The sequence below is a fragment of the Mastigoproctus giganteus genome, chromosome 7 (genome assembly GCF_048544385.1).
Source record: "Mastigoproctus giganteus isolate SK-2022 chromosome 7, ASM4854438v1, whole genome shotgun sequence".
In the NCBI taxonomy this organism is placed as follows: Eukaryota; Metazoa; Arthropoda; class Arachnida; order Uropygi; family Thelyphonidae; genus Mastigoproctus; species Mastigoproctus giganteus.
Window position 1 is genome coordinate 174,972,607 of NC_143581.1, and position 17,582 is coordinate 174,990,188.

The 17,582-nt window shown below is 39.1% G+C and overlaps 1 protein-coding gene across 1 annotated transcript in view; it reads right to left on the reverse strand.

Annotated features, from left to right (window-relative positions):
- Positions 1-17,582, reverse strand: part of Trpm (transient receptor potential cation channel, subfamily M) — a 715,965-nt gene that overhangs the window by 353,170 nt on the left and 345,213 nt on the right. The window contains exon 3 of the mRNA XM_090378481.1: positions 16,576-16,655. Coding sequence (XP_090234607.1) covers positions 16,576-16,655 — 80 coding nt within the window. The remainder of the gene's footprint in view (positions 1-16,575; positions 16,656-17,582) is intronic.

Consider the following 17,582-nt stretch of genomic DNA (forward strand, 5'->3'; position numbering starts at 1 on the left):
TGAGTAAATCAGATTATTAATAAAACGGCATCGTTTTAAGTTATATCTCATATTGTGAATACCTTCACAACGAGTTGCCATGATATTGCACTACTTCGAATAAGTAACGCTTCACCTAAGGAGAAAACTAATGTTACTTATTCTCAGATGGATACCACCACCCAGACGGCACCGTTTCAGGGCTATTTGGCCCTTCTTCGGTGGGTGGGGCAATGATGGCAAAACAGTTATGAAGTATAACTCCACAATATGAGAGATGCCTGATGGTGTATCATGTATTTAGACTCAAGCGTTTAGGGCATAAGCCTCAAGCTATGAAGGAGTCTAGACTATGTATAAATATAGTGCAAATGCATCAAGAATACATAGCTGTATCTGAGTAAATCAGATTATTAATAAAACGGCATCGTTTTAAGTTATATCTCATATTGTGAATACCTTCACAACGAGTTGCCATGATATTGCACTACTTCGAATAAGTAACGCTTCACCTAAGGAGAAAACTAATGTTACTTATTCTCAGATGGATACCACCACCCAGACGGCACCGTTTCAGGGCTATTTGGCCCTTCTTCGGTGGGTGGGTCCCGGAGTTATACTTCATAACTGTTTTGCCATCATTGCATCACTCGGGTACCACCCACCCACCGAAGAAGGGCCAAATAGCCCTGAAACGGTGCCGTCTGGGTGGTGGTATCCATCTGAGAATAAGTAACATTAGTTTTCTCCTTAGGTGAAGCGTTACTTATTCGAAGTAGTGCAATATCATGGCAACTCGTTGTGAAGGTATTCACAATATGAGATATAACTTAAAACGATGCCGTTTTATTAATAATCTGATTTACTCAGATACAGCTATGTATTCTTGATGCATTTGCACTATATTTATACATAGTCTAGACTCCTTCATAGCTTGAGGCTTATGCCCTAAACGCTTGAGTCTAAATACATGATACACCATCAGGCATCTCTCATATTGTGGAGTTATACTTCATAACTGTTTTGCCATCATTGCATCACTCGGGTACCCACCCACCGAAGAAGGGCCAAATAGCCCTGAAACGGTGCCGTCTGGGTGGTGGTATCCATCTGAGAATAAGTAACATTAGTTTTCTCCTTAGGTGAAGCGTTACTTATTCGAAGTAGTGCAATATCATGGCAACTCGTTGTGAAGGTATTCACAATATGAGATATAACTTAAAACGATGCCGTTTTATTAATAATCTGATTTACTCAGATACAGCTATGTATTCTTGATGCATTTGCACTATATTTATACATGGCCTTATACACCTCAATCAGATCACCTCGCAGGTGCCTAGTGCCCAGCCGCTGCAATTTGCAGAATTTAAAAGACTTTCTTGGTAAGAGGCCTCTTCGTTCCCCACACCAATCTTGTTTCCCTTCTCTGTACACGCTCAAGCAACTCTACATCCTTCCTAAAATGAGGCCCTCCAGACTTTTTATGCAGTACTCAAGGTGTGGCCTGATCATTGCCTTATACAATTTACAGATATTATACAGTTAATATGGCCTTAGTCGCTGATGCTCCTAAAACCCTACTACAAAAAGAACAACAACAACCCAAACCACGATTTGGAACTGGTCATGACATAAAATTATTACACAGTAACACAAGAAATTAAAAAAATAAAACGTATTAATGCTTTCTATAGTCCATGTTTTCCCAAAAGTATCAATATTTGGCGAAATGCTTCTTGTGGATATTCTTAAGTAATTTTATCGATGTTAGTCATTTTTTGGTCTGTCAGCCGATTTTCATAGATAGAAGAAACGAGCTTATTGCAACATTTAAATTTTCCCACGTCTTAATTGCTATATTGGCAAGAATGTGTGGAATTTATCTTGTCATTCTTGTCACTGGCAAGAATGACAAGAATTTATAGTTGCAACATGCAATTGAAATTACAGTAGTTTTATTTCCTAGTTTTAACATGATGAAGTATTTTATCAGTAATAGTATACTTCGGACAGTTCATAAGTTATTACAAATGACTCACGCAAAGTGGTATATTATATGGGCTAGCTTATTTGTAGATTTTTATTTTAATTTGAGAAAGCACTCCGAAAGACTGATCAAATATAGATCTTGTTCAACCAGTGAGAGAGAAAGGCGAGAAGTTGTGTACAGAAACATAAATAGATCTGAGGATTGTGGGACGCCATATAACAAAGTAAACGGATTCTTTCATTTTCTAATAGAACATCCTTTTAACATTTTCGAAGTAAAAGGACTGTTGTTGTTGAAGTGAGTCCTCAACAACAACAGTAAGATATATATCAATTATTTGGCAGGTGCAACGTGCCTAAAAAGTATGTGCAAAAATTTCTGAGAAATATTTTAGGGCTCAAAATAAGGGGGGAAAAGACGTAAACATTGGTTCAATCCTTAACAGTGCGGAGATATAGCTGTTTGAATTTCAATGCATGGCAAAATAAAAAATAAAAAAAAATTAAATACGTATAAATAGGTACAGTATATACCGCGTGACCACCTAAACATTTCGCGAAATATTAGGCATATTAAACGACGTCCCTTTGCACCCAGCAGGATATGTCTGCTGGATGCAAAAGATTGATGCATAATACACGTACCAGTTATATATTCTTAATCTTCTAAAGGTATATAATTATCCATGAAGAAACAAATGACTTAAAGCATAAACAAACTGATAACTCCATCAGAAAATATAAGATCGTGATGATTTTCTAGGCCTGGGCTGCCTTAGTTAGTATAAGGGGTTTTTTTTTTGTAAATATGGAATTCCTTTGAACAGAAGTGGTGCAAGGGGTTTTGGTAATGTCATTGAGAACGTCTTCAGGATTCGGGGAAACTGTTAATTAGGGGAATCACAGGAATTACAAATTAGTGGTATTGATCAAAGTTGCACATTCACCATCGCTAAAAATACTTGTGTGGGATCGCTAATTACTTTGCGCACAGAGAAAAAAAAAATAAAAAAACAATGAAATAGGCGAGAAATTCATAAGCAGTCACAGGCAAAAACATGCTTAAGTAGCTATCAGGGTTGTAAAAGGCATGGAATTAGAAAACTTAATCTGTCTATACTGTAATGCCGGGAGTACTGGTAAATAAATTAAACGAATTTGAACTTTTAATTAGGTCAAACAATGCTGATATAGTAGGGATAATTGAGATATACTGCCACGCCACATCTATTCACACAGATGAAGAATTTCATCACAGTTAATTCAGTGTTCAGGGATAATATAACACGTCAAAAGGGAGCGGGGTCATGATTCTTATTAAAACCCTCCTTGAAAGCGACGAGACTGTTCCCAGAGCCAGATCAAGTTCAGATCGGCATTGAATCTATGTGATGTGAGATGATTTCAGCAAATGAGAGATGATAATGCGAATATGTCACAGGCCGAACGTTTCTGAGGATTCAGAAGCCACTGCAGTCCATACTTGGACAAAATAATCTTTTCAGGAAATTTGGATTGACAAGCACGCGTGACTTCCTCATTATAAACAACTTCCACCTACTTTTCACAAGTTGGAAATCGCGAACTAGCAGTACGTTACGTGGAAATATTTTTTTTTTTTTTTTTTGACCCATCCGGATGATTGTTATTTATTCCAGTGTCAAAATATAAAGTGCTCTAGGTTCTCACTGAATATCCAAACCGGATCAAAAATAGAGAGTGCAGCAATAGCGGGTAGTGACCACAATTTCATATAACAGGTGGTGTCCAAATAGATATACCGGTATGTGGTCAGAGGAAAAGGCGAGGACTTTAATTTCAAGAGAGGGACAATTTCGTAGAGTTAAAAAGAGAAGAGTTAAGCCCTCGTAGGTAGCATAGTTGGTAGAATCGCCGTCCTCCACACACCGTGTGGAAAATTCTTGAATTCGAAACCCGTCAATGATGTGAGGAATTTTTATGGGCCTCTTTCACAACATGGCTGAGTTAGTCGGTCTCAGGCGAGGTTAGCGTGGTTTTTTGTCCTGGAAACGGATTTTGTCTCGGTTTTTCGTCCAGAAAACAACAAACTGACCACAGAACACACGCAATTTACAAAAATATTATATACGATGCAATACGGCTAAGTTGCTGATGCACCTAAACCCAACAACAACAGAAGAGTTAAACTTCAAGACGAAAAAGATTTAGGGATTATAACTTTCATACCTGATTATTTAATAAGATATGAAATTTACTGCACAGTGTAGCAGACGGCTCGGAAGTATGTAGTATCCGGTCTAAGATTTATAGGACCCTTGAAAGCATGGAATATCATCAGTGTCCCTCTCTATAAGACGATGGTGAGACCTCATTTAGAATGTTGTGTTAAAAGTTGGAGGGTATACCTCCAGACACATCTGGAGACAACGTAAAAAGAAAGACGTAGGGCGGGTTCAAAATAAGATTGGTGAGGGACGCTAATCGATGTCTATAAAAAGAACGGCTTAGAAAGTGCGGTAAATGGATACCTTGGGCGGTGCATGAGGACTATTCCTAAGTGAAATGTGTATAAGGCCCTGAAGGGGAAGAAGTAAATGAAAAGAGAAATATATTCTCACTGGTGTGAAAGACAAGAACCAGAGGTTACAAATATAAAAGAAGTTAAAAATCACAGATATAGGGGACTGGACTCCTTGCGGACAGCGTGTTGTAGATCATTGTAATAAGTTATCTGCCAAATGTGGTCGAGGTGGAGAATTTGGTAAAGTTCAAAACGGAATTGGATAGTCATTTTTTGTAGGCGAAGAAAGTATGAGTGATTATTATTATTATTATTTTTTATTTATTTTTTGGCAGATGCCAGAAGTTCGTTTCCTTGTTTCAAGTAATTGTTATTGTTATGTTGGTTTTTAGGAGCATTGGCGACTAAGGCCATATTGCTCCGGAGATATGCGGTGGTCATTCCCTGACATTTTCCGCATCCTCCGTATTCGGTGGTCTCGGGCTCAAACCCCGGTCTAATCAAGAAGCGGGTGCTACGCACTGCTGCTCCTGCCCACCTCGCTACGGAGGCGCCATTATCAAGTAATCATTATAATACTAACACCAACAGCAATGGCCAGTAAATACATTAATTCGCTCCAAAATACTGTTACTTTAAAAAAAAAAAAAAAAATATATATATATATATATATATATATATCTCGTGAAGAAGGGCTATGGAGGTATATGTGGATAAGGTCAAGATGTCAAGTTGTTTTTTTTTTTTTTTTTTTTATTGCGTTCTCCAGAGTTTCCTCTATATGCCGCTGTAGCATCTGAAAAGGCAAAAGCCTAAGTCGGCAAGTGTAATGTAGGTAGGGTGCAAGTACGTGTGTTGTTATGTTGAGTGCCGGCACCTGCCGACTTCCAGAGGACACCTGGTCCGTCCCCTGACTTGGCCACGAGGAGGCGCGCCAGGGATTACCCTTTAGCTGAAACTCTTACTGGAACTATCAGGCAAGCCTGGGAGCCCCAAGGTATTTGGGGGAAAGTGGAAATAAGAATGAAAAGTATGGGGATTGGAAGGGAAAATTGGATAGAAGATATAGACATCTCCTGAAGTAGAAAAGAAAAGTTTACAGAAGTTTATAGAAAAAAGTGGACTATATTCTATTTACGTTTTTATAATCTAATCTTATGATTCTTATGTAAACTTGATAATAAAACATAATAAAACCGGTTTTGAAGAGAAAACAAGTTTAACAGGTACATGTGGACAACTCTTTAACAGGTACATGTGGACAAGTACGTATGCATATACATAGGTAAGGCGGCTCCCAGCACGTTCGTTCAAATTCGCCTCATTTTGTTGTACATTATATACAGATTCTGCAAAACAGTTATATATATTTAAAAAAAAAACAAAAAGAAACCACCCCTGGAGGCCCAGTCCAGAGTTAAAAAAAAAAAAAAAAAGAAAAGACTCCTTCACACTCGCTCAAAGCATCCAGAACCAATCAGGCAAATGTTGATGACCTAAGACTTAAATATCAACTATCTGTACAGAGATATTCTAAGTTGAAATACTGCTTTCGAGAACTCTTGAAAAGCATCAAATTTACGCTGCCCAGAGAGAAGTAAAACTTCCTGCCCAGGTATAAATGATCCAATAATTCCACAAAGTGCCGTCCTGTGGGTCCATAAATAGAACAATCATACAAAATGGATACCAGTCCGCATTTGCGCCATACAGACACTTATCAGTATCAATCAGTCCAAGTGCAAACAACTTCCCATTCAGAGATCCATGGCCCGTCATCAAGAACAGTGCTTCCAAGCCAGGAGTAAACCAACTCGTAAGATTCCTATTAACCAAAAACGTAACGTCAGGGATAAACTGTCGTGTAACTCTTCCTGTAGTTCCAGTGTCCCATCGTGTTTGTCATTTGTTTATGACACTTTCTGTCACTATTAATACTAGTAAAATTATTAAGCTCAATACCTAAAATCATAGTGGGTATCTGTCTCTTTATACAATAACACAATCCACAGTATACAAGAAACAAGTCCAACGGAATCGCTCCGGCCAAGAGTTGCACAGCGGCTGTTGAAACTGTTCGACATACTCTCAAAATACTAAGCAGCATCAACCGTCGAAGTGAATTTAACTTAGTTTGTATCTTGACAATCGTAGCCCGGTAAAAACAGGCTCCAGCAGCATACATTGTCAAGGGGAGGAAAACCGCTGTGTAGTACAAAAAAAAAGTCTTCCGCGACAAACCCCAATCTGCTTTAGACACCCTAATAATTGCAATGGAGAATTTCCTTAGTTTATTAGTAAGATATTGTAAATGTGGAGCAAACGTTAATTTATAATCAATTAACAAGCTCAAATATTTAGTTTCCTTCACAAGTGGTATTTGTCGTCCGTTAAGCTTAATTTGCGGACGCCGGTTGAAATCCAGGCTATTTTTAAAAAGCATCATATTAGTCTTAGTAGGACTTATAGTTAGCTTGTAATTTTTTGCCCAGGAGTACAAATTATTCAATACCGTATTAGTCTTATTCTCATCTCCAAAAGTCATCTGCAAAAGCAATGATTTTTGTGTTTGGAAAAGATTGAACTAACCAATTGTGCAATACCATATTCCAAATAAGGGGTCCCAACACTGATCCTTGCGGACAACCTCACAATACCTGCTTTTTAGCACAATAATATTATGATTTTATCAACACATATCTGTTTGTGAAATAACTTCTAAACAACTTATATAGTTGCAAGGGGCAGTCAGCAACTCTTAATTGTTCAAGGGCAGACTCCCACCATAAGGAGTCAAAAGCCCCCTCAAAATCCACGTAAATCGCTAGTTCGTAGCGAAACCTCTAATACGTGTTATAACACGTAGAACCTCTAATACATGTCATAAAGTCGACCAGAGCATCCTCACACGATCTGCCAGGTGTAAATCCGTACTGACGCGCAGAAACCATATCACAAGCTGTCCTTAACTCAGACACGAAATGCCATAAGCCGTTCTAAGACCTTACCAAAATTAGTTAAAGAGCAATTGGTCGATACGACCTGGTTTTCTAATTAACTTCAATAGGCCAACTTTCCATTCGTCAGGGAAATACCCCTCTATATAATGAGGGAAATATCCCTCATTATATATTGCCAGAAGCAAATGTGGAAACAATTCATGAAACCTGAGTAGGAAAGCGTTTTCAATGAGATCCATACCAGGACATTTAGTAACATAAACTTTCTTCAAAACGTTTGTTAATTCCTCAGAGGTAAACTGAGCCGTAACTGTTTGAGTTTGATATATTTCATTATCTATCCGAATAGCTGACTGGTCACACGTGTCTTTCACAACATCATCTGTTGGAAATAATTTAGTCAATATTGCGTCAACGGTAACTTCCCAGCCTATCGTCTCTTGAGAATGAACTGTAACTGACCCAAATACGTCCGAGGAATGCAACTTGTTCCTGGAAATTTTATACAACCCCCATGGGTTTTGATTTCCTGATTCTTTGACGAACACCCTCCAAGTTTCTCGTTTACGTGCCGCTATGGCTCTACAGTAAGTGTTTTTAGCTGTTAAATACGTTTCATGCAACCTATTTACCTCCTCAGGCCTCCAATCACGATGACGCTGATATTGTCGTCGCGCACGATACACAGTTCGACGAAGGGCAGTCAGTTCACTTGACCACCAAGGAGAGGATTTGGGACTACAGGCTTTCTTCTTAGCTGATTTATTTGCAGCTTTAATAATGGATTCCTGTATGGTATTAACTATAACCATTGCAGATGCTTCCACCAACTGATGTTGCCCATCCATAGTAAAATCAGCAACAACAGAGTAATCGAACACTGTCCAATCCAACTTTTTAAGGGAATACCTACTATGCTCCAATGGACATTGACTGCCAAGAAGCCTTGGCCCAACATCAAAAATGAAGAAAATAGCACGGTGGTCACTGGATGTCCAAGTTGCAATTGTTTGCCAATCCCGCACTAGGCGTCGAAGACAAGCAGAAACCAAGGTTACGTCAATGTTTGATTCTCCCACAGTTCCACAAAATGGTTAGGTTAACCAAAATGGTTAGGCCTGTTTATAACATGCAAATTATGACATGCTATTAACTCTTCAAGAAGTAGGCCTCGCGTATCCGTCGTTCCACTATGCCAGCCACAAGGTATATGTGGACAACTCTGGAAAAGAAAAGCTTCTTCTAGACCAGGAGCGGGCAACCTTCGGCAAGGTCGTTTTCAAAATATATATAGTAAACGGCCAGCCGAAGAATATATATCATGAAATTATGTTTATTGTAATTGTTATTATATTTGCTGTTATTAAATTGTTTTTAACATTTTTATTGCGCGACGTCTAATGAATCATTTGAATTTGTGCCATATCTTAGTGGTCTTCCCACGTTTTTGGTCGCGCACCATTATCTTACTTAAAAGGACTAGCGCGCACCCCAAATAAAAAAAATAAATATATAAGTTTAATATATATTTTTTATTTATAAATCATTTACATGGAAGGCATTATACCAAAAATCACATATAATTTTAAAAGATCACAAAAAATAAATAATCTTCTCGCTGTAAATATAATCCGAGAAACGCAATAGTGTTTTAACAGTTTGTCGAATTGAGTTGGTAATCCAGTGGGGTCTATTTTAAAGTCCTTTTAGCAAAACTAAGATTTACTTGTAGAAGACATTAGACCTGTGTAAGGTTTAAGTTGAAATAGTGCCCCCAATTCTTTACCGAATCGATGCACACTTCCTCATTACTCAATCAATGCACTGTTCTCGTATATTCATGCAATAAATTCAACATACGGAAACCAAAGGCCGCAAAACGCTGTTGTTTGTGAAATTCGAGATATTGATAATGCCACTCTTTTTCTTTGAATGTCATCAAGATAAAAACTACACGCATCAAGAAATCAGCAAACTCCGTGAAGATCAAAAGTCCTGCACGGATATGATTAGGCAAAAATCCATCTACAGTACTTTTAACTACTTGAACTATAACATTAGAAACTAAGGAATTGAAGTATGCATATCATATTTTAAAAGTAGTCCGTTTATTTCTCTTAACGGATGTCCTTGTTATATCTAATCTTAGCAGTATAAATCACAGTATCTCCTTTCCTGTCCAACAAGTACATATTTATTAGCACATATCATGTGAGGATTCGTTTATCCTTTTGATGTTCAGTGTTGCAAAACAGATTATCATTTATATTATAATAATAATACAGTGTACTTCTTTTTCGCGAGTTTCTCCTCACCAATCCCGCCTCTTTTTTGTGCAAGAATGAAAAGGAGGAGGGACGGCAAAGCACCAGAGTAAATTATACATTACAGAACACATTATATTTGTCATCACGCAAAAATGACTTATACGCTACTCATACAAAAAGTCTGTGACAGCATAGCGGTTTCAAAAATTATCACTAGTTTGAAGATACCTAGATATGAATCCCGTCCGTGGATTGAGGTTTAAAGGCTTCTTTAATCGGCTGTAGTTAGCCAATAGGTCTGCGCGGATAGCACAGTGGTACCGTCACCGTCCTCCCCACACCGGGTGGAAAAGGCCCGGGTTAGAATACGGTCGATGATGCGAGGAACATGGATGGGCTTTTTTCACTCCGTGGATGAGTTAGTCGGTCTCAGGCGTAGATAGCAAGGTTTTTCTCCCTAGAAACTGGGTTTTTTTTCGTCCAGCAAAACAGGCAAATCGACCAGAGAACACACGCAATTTACAAACACGAATACTGGTTAATGTAATCATTTACGGGTAACCCTAATATAATAATAATAATTTGATTTTGCAGTTAGCCAATTTCAGACGGAGGAAATAGGGTTTTCCATATGAGTTATTCTAGGGTTTTTTTTTTTTTTTTTTTTTTTTGCCAACAGCATGCAAATCAGCCCGTGAACACACCTCACCTACACACACAATGAACAGCGCAATGTGTCCTTAGATGCTAATGACAAATAAATAACAAAGAGAATAACAACCTTATCAAAAACTGGTATCTTTTCAAAACGATGGTGTCTAAACCATCGTTTTGAAAAGATACAAGTTTAAATGAATAAGTTACTAAGATGTAAGTAAGCTTAACTTTGGCTCCAATAACGGCACCGATTTGTCACTGGACCATTCAAATCAGTTCCCTCTAGGAGGTAGAGGAAATCTGTGTCCATTTACCTCAGTTGTAGAAGAGGGCAGCACTGGACGCACTCTGATAAGACGTTCCATTTCATCTCATGGTTAGATCAGATCCGAATCTAAACTCAACAGCCAGCCGAGCTGCTGGAGTTCTTTTTCTTAAAACCAGGTTTTTACACTGCTCGCTGCATGGGATGGAGCATCATAGTACTGAAATTAAGTGCCTCAATAAAGCGCCACCCAAAACAGTAGAATCCCGAAGGGCAGGTACTGTCCTTTCTTTTTGCTGCCGCCTTTAACCCATTCGTGTCACTGAATAGGAATTTCCTTGGGTGAATTGCTATGGACTGACATGGATGTCTTTCCTGTGCAGATGGCCCCAAGAAGTTCATCTGCTCTCAAGATTCCACAAGCACTCTCAGATCTACGTATATAGCCTTGCAGTCTCCTCTGAAATCTGCAGCCCTGCAGATTTCACAGCTTATCAAGTTCCTCTAAACTACAGCACCTAAACACAGAAAAGGCAGTAAAAATCACGTTCACACAAAAAAAAACAAGAACAAGATCACAGTGCCGATAGAGGAACATCATCGTAAAACGTCAAACAGAATTTCGATCTGGAACTACTTTAGTTTGGGATGACTATTAACATTTGGATCGCACCACACCACTGGCAAGAGCAAACCCTAGATACACCGTGAAGAGAACCAATCTCAAAAACCAAATATTTCTTCTATTATACGAGTATAATGGAGTATTTATCCAATCGTCACCTTTTCCGCAGGACTTTGGTTTGAAAAAGCCAAAAATCTCACCATACAAACTAAACCTGCCTCCATCCAGCGATACTTTCCTTCTAGCTATGCCAAGGTGTTGTCGAACTGTTTCAAACCAGGTTCGTCAAGTTATTAGAGGTTACCTTTCTGTAGATGTTCATTTGGTTTAAATTTATATAAATATAAATTTAAATGCAGATCCACAGTTAGAAAGAGAGAGAGAAAAAAAAATCATTTCTTAAACACTGTCATGATTTTGTCGCAAAACAGAGGGACTGCCTGTACTAAAGGCACAATAAGAAAACTATTTCTTCCAGATACATCTTTTGCAGCACGTAAAATATGTACATGGGAAGTGATTCTTCCCATGTACATATTTAATAACAGATCTGCGAGCAGTCAGAATAAATGATGAATGACGTATACAGACTGGGCGAGAACCCGTCTGCATACGTCATTATTTATGACTATTCACGAATTTTACTTTACCCTTTCAGGCTCTGACACCCGCTCTTATGAATGAACAGAAAACTAGGCGCATGAGTTTTCCCGTTATACTCCGACTTTCGTCATTCTTGTTCTGCATCCTTATTCTTATTCCCAATTTCTCGTTATCCTTACTGCATCCTTATTCCCAATTTCTAATTCCAATATGCAAAAGATCTCCTTTAAGTCTTCTGTCTGAGCTGAGAAACCTTCGTCACAAGAAGCATGATTGTCTCCAGACACGCCAACTTTGGCATTTGATTTCTTTCTACCATGAGGGAACTTTTCTTTCTTCTTCCCCTGCACCTTGTTTTCTGGCACTGAGCTCGGGGGATTTTACTTTCCTTCACTTTTAACTATCTTCACCTTCCTCCTGTCCTAATGCTGAAAGATGTATGACTGTATGTGTGTGTGTGTGAGAGAGTGGCCGATCCCCTCTTTGGAGATGGAACTGCATGCTCTGCCAAGCTGTTCTCAACTCTCGGGCTCAGTCTGGCTGTGCGAGACTTTCCTCTTGATTCCTTCTTTTCACATTGCACTTCGAACGGATCACGCCCGTCTCCTCGTAAAAGGGAAGGGTACCAGGAAGCGACCTTTCTCTGTGAATACCGCTTCTTGGTAACTAAGTGGCCAGTCTACAACATAACATTAACCAACACGGAAAAAAGAGAGTAACACTATGGATTATTGCTGGCGAGTTACAGTACAATTAATTAGGCATGTGCGTTGGCGACAATACCCAAACACCACATAAATGGCAGGAATAACTGCATTAAATTAAATTAACAAATAGAACGTTAATTTAATTCACTAATAATACCGGTTTATTTCATCAGCAGTAAAACACTAGAAACATTTACATAAATGTTTCTAATTTACAATTTATAAATTAAAATTTATAATTTAAATAAATAAACTCCGCGTATATCACATCAAATATTGGAATTTTGCAAGGGAGTTTATGTAGAATAGAGTCAAAGGCATCTGTTCAAAAGGTTTCGCTAATACAAAAATGAAGAGCGACTCGCTAAAGTTATCACCTAGGATCCGGCCTTACATTCAGTTGAAACATGACACTGTTGGAACTTTGGAGAAATTATAACTCATCAGAAATCAACAAAACTTTTGAGTAGGCTTTCTGAGGAATCGATCTCGTCATCCCCGTTCGACAGTATCAAGAGTGTATCGGGAATACGCCATTTCTTGAATAACATCTCATCGTGGACAGCGCTGTGGGCGAAGAAATGTGGTGAAAGAACGTGGCCATCAACGTCTGTCTCGCATTGTTTCAGCCAACCGGAGAGCGACAGTGGCACAAATCAACCCCCCCCCCCCACTTCAACGAGGGAAGTGCGAGAAACGTCTCCACCAAGACCATCAGGCGATCATTAGCCGCAATAGGTTATGGGAGCCGCCGACCCACCAGAGTTCCATTGCTAACGCCACGACACAGGACTCTAAGCCTCAACTGGGCGAAAGAACATCGGCACTGGCCTTGGAGACGGGTCTCCTGGTACGATGAGTTCCGTTTCCAGTTATTTCGAGCGGTCGGGTGGGTACGTATCTGGTGGAAACTGCACGAAGCTATGCACCCGTCATGGCAACAAGTAACTGTTCAGGCAGGTGGACGGTTGGTAATGGTAACTGGCATATATCGAGACCTCTGGTAAGTCTTTACGTATCTCTGAACGGTCCAGGTTTCGTGTCCATCCTTGCACACCACCTGCATCCCTTCATGGTCATCATGCACCCACAGGGCAGTGGACTGTTCCAGCAGGACAATGCGCCTTCCCACAGAACTGTGATGACTATAATATAGTTCGAAGATCATTCCTCAGATTTTATCACCGTTCACAGATATGAATCTTTTTGGGATGCTGTAAAAGGTCCGTTCGAGCTTTGAATCACCGCCCAGGAATGCGCCGCAATTATGGACAGTGGTGCAGCAAGCATGGATGGAAATACCCGTGGAATGCTTCTGTCAACTAGTAGACTTAATGCCTCGCCGTGTGACTGCCCTTATCCGGGCGAAAGGTAGGACTACCCGTTATCCCATGATTTCTGTCCACGCAGTGTATAATCCATAATAATGATTATCCAGCACATACTTCTTAAGAACATATGCAATTTACAGACATGTAACGGGCAGTATGGCCTAAATTTCTGATGCACATAAAACCCTACAACAAGAAGGAACCAATCGACCTGTATTATGCCGATAAATTTCGTTTCTCTGGTCGGGTTTGCTTTGTCTGTATTGGTGGACGCAAAACCAACGTGTCTAGAGGAGAAAACCTTGCTGTCCTCGCCTGAGACCGAATACCTCGGCCACACAGTGAAAAAAACTCATAAAGGTTCCTCGCGTCGTTGACAGGATTTGAATTCGACCTTTTCCACCCAGTGTGGAAAGGATGATGATTATAACCACTGCGCTCCCGCGAAGTTTGTTTCAAGGCTGTGTCAGTAAATGAAATAAATTTTAAGTTGTACGGGTGCATTATGAGATGTTTGCCCCAAGCGCAAAATTAGCTAGGTATGGCCCTGACTAAATGTTTCTTATGGTTATCCAGGGCTTACCCCCTTGACATGTCTTACGGTACTCACATTATGATTAGTTTAAACACTGTCCCATAAAAACATTATGATCACTTATCTATTATTGGTATGTCCTCTCTCGCTCCAGTACCGCTGCCGCACGGCGAGGCATGGGTGTATGTCATACAAATGCCAATCTTTATTTGACTTCTGTGCCTTCCATTTTTAAGGTGGCTCCTGTTTGTGTTATGATTAAGTGAGATGCACGGTTGGGACCCTGAGAGTGAGGGGCATAAAAGCATTGGAAAAGGTGATGGAGGGATGATACTTTATGCACATGTGGGAAATATTTTAGGTCAGAACATTTTTTTGATCACACGCATTTGCGGACAAGGTGAATAATCTGACTTTCTATATATTATGTAGCTCTTATTATTCCTTTTCACAAATATGAGCCGATTTTTAAAAATCTTACATATTAATGTATTTATAGGAAAAATTGAGGAAAGACAAGACACAGGTTGGCCTTATTGGAACATGCCTTGTTTGTGGTAGGGTTTTAGGCGCACCAGTGACTTAGGTCATATTCCGCCGGATATATTATGTCTGTAAATTTTGTGTGTTCTGTGGCCAATTTGCGTTCTATTAGAACGAAAAAAACTAGAGTTTCCAGAATAAAAAACTATGACACCTTCGCCCGAAACCAACTAACTAGGCCACGTTGTGAAAAATGCCCATAAAAATTCAAATTCCTCATGTCATCGACGGGATTTGAACTCAGTTGTTTTCCACCCGATTGTTGTTATTATTTAGTTTTAGGAGCATTAGCAACTAAAGCCTATTGCTCCGAGGATATGCGGTGGTCATTCCCTGACCTTTCCGCATCCTCCGTATTTGGTGGTCACAGGCTCGAACCCCGGTTTAATCAAGAAGCGTGTGCTATGCACTGCCGCTCCTATCCACCTGGCTACGGAGGCGCCTTCCACCCGGTGTGGATAGAACAGTGATTCTACCACCTATGCTACCCGTGAAGAGGGAACACGCCTTCTTTTTAAAAGAAAATTTAGACTTTTGTGATTTTTTTGTCATTCAATTATTCACATATGAACGAAAGGTGTTTTGATTTCTTTAAATAAAGCACAAAAATCATGGGTCCCAGAGGACACAGAAATGCTACGCCAGTCATAAATGATGTATGGACTCCAGCAAAGCAGTTCCGAATATTCAGAAGGACAGAGCAGCAGAATCATCTGAAAAGTGGAAGTAAGACTTCGAATTTTATTTAAGGACTCCCCAGGCTTGACCCCACCCGATCTCCTTATAATACCCACTTGTATATTAAGCAAACTGTAAAGCACAGCGTTAGCAGAACAAATGTTCGCAGGAATAAGTGGCTTATCCCGAATGATGATCATTTATTTCTGCAAAATGTCAAAAAAAAAATTAATCTTCTTAAAAAATAATAATCTTTGTCTAATTAATTTTTTCTCTGAAAGTTATCCAATATGGAAATTTAATTAGTTGCACGGCGACTGGCAAACAACAATTCCAAGATACTCTAATATCCTTATTCAACATGCCACAAATTTCCTAAATTTTTGTTGCTAATCGACACAGAGAGTTGCTGATTATGCAACATTAATGCCATAAACTGATTGGACCGATTTTCTCGTAGAGAAAGGCACTGTGACAATTTATTACATACATTTAATTATATAAGGAAAGGAGAGTATAAAGTGATATTAATCTCTTGCTGTTGAAGCAGTAAACTGTAAGTTACCAGTCTTGCAAATAAAAAAAAATGGCAATTGGTTTAAATCGATTGTTATTAACTGCACATCCCGCTGGGTATAGATAATAAAATAATGCATTTACATGTGCCAATGGGATCAGTACAAAGGTAATGATCAGCCAATTACTAAACTGAAGAGGAAGTGATGAATAATATGACAGAACCATGCGATGCATCACATGGAGACGAAGGGGATAGGATGACAGGATGACATCTCCTGAAGCACCCTCGTTAGCATTCAGTCAAGAACATCATTCTACACCCACTTAAAGACGACATCGACACTACCACTTCAGGCTTTCGGTAATCAGAACTAGATTAAACAGAAGAGTCATCATAAGCAGCTTATTTACCTGTTGGGTTCCTTGGCTGAAGGTATGAAGCGGATGCATTCCCTCCTCTGAAAGTGGCACTCGATCCAGGACTTCGATATCTGAAAATAGAATTGGCACTAGTAAAATTACATTAAAATCCGTAAACAGTTGGTAAATAACTAGCAGTTTGTTTTTAAATTCAGATAGATAAGGAACCGTTGCCGCTTTCCTAAATAGCTAAAGAATTAAAACATAACTATTCCGGGTATCAAAATAATAGACATATTTAATGGATGTGAAAAGTGCATTGCGTGGGAGATTTAAATGAAAGCATTAATAAAATTAAGTAATTTACTCCATATTTAAGCATACTTTTGAGTTTAGTGTAATTACTGACAGTAAGTTCATACAGTGCAGCATTACAAGTACATTAATTAACAACAAATGTACGACTTCAGTTACGCTGTCTTTGGCACAAAACAACACAATTAAACGACAAAGTTACGTGGCAATGTCTCTGGATCTCTTGTCCGAAAAGCAGGTGACTACTTCATATACAAAACCTGGTTAAAGATGCATGCTAAACAATTTGTTTAAAATAAGCATTTATTCAACGAATCGCATGTTTTGTTTTAAACCTTCTAAAGAAATACAATGTGTAAACGCTCTGCTCGAGCATCCCGTGCATCTCAGAGACATGGACCTTTCTGGTTGTCTAATCAATAAAAAGATTTTACGGAGGAACACTAGACTGCTGAAACGGTTCAATCACGGCCAAGCTGCACCTTCCCACAACGTTAAGAACAACAGAATTAGCCATAAATTGCAATCGTACATTGGTGAATGGAGGTTACTTTTCACAATTAAACACGTTAACTGTTTCATGGGATTTTTAATCCACTTGGAAGGAAAACTACCTCTAATTAGAACTATCCGTCGACATATTGCTCGTGAAACATCTACCGCACCAGATGTTTCACGCTCTCGTGATATCACCTGGGACCTCTGAGAAGTGGGGATTAATAATAAATAGGGACAGAAAATCA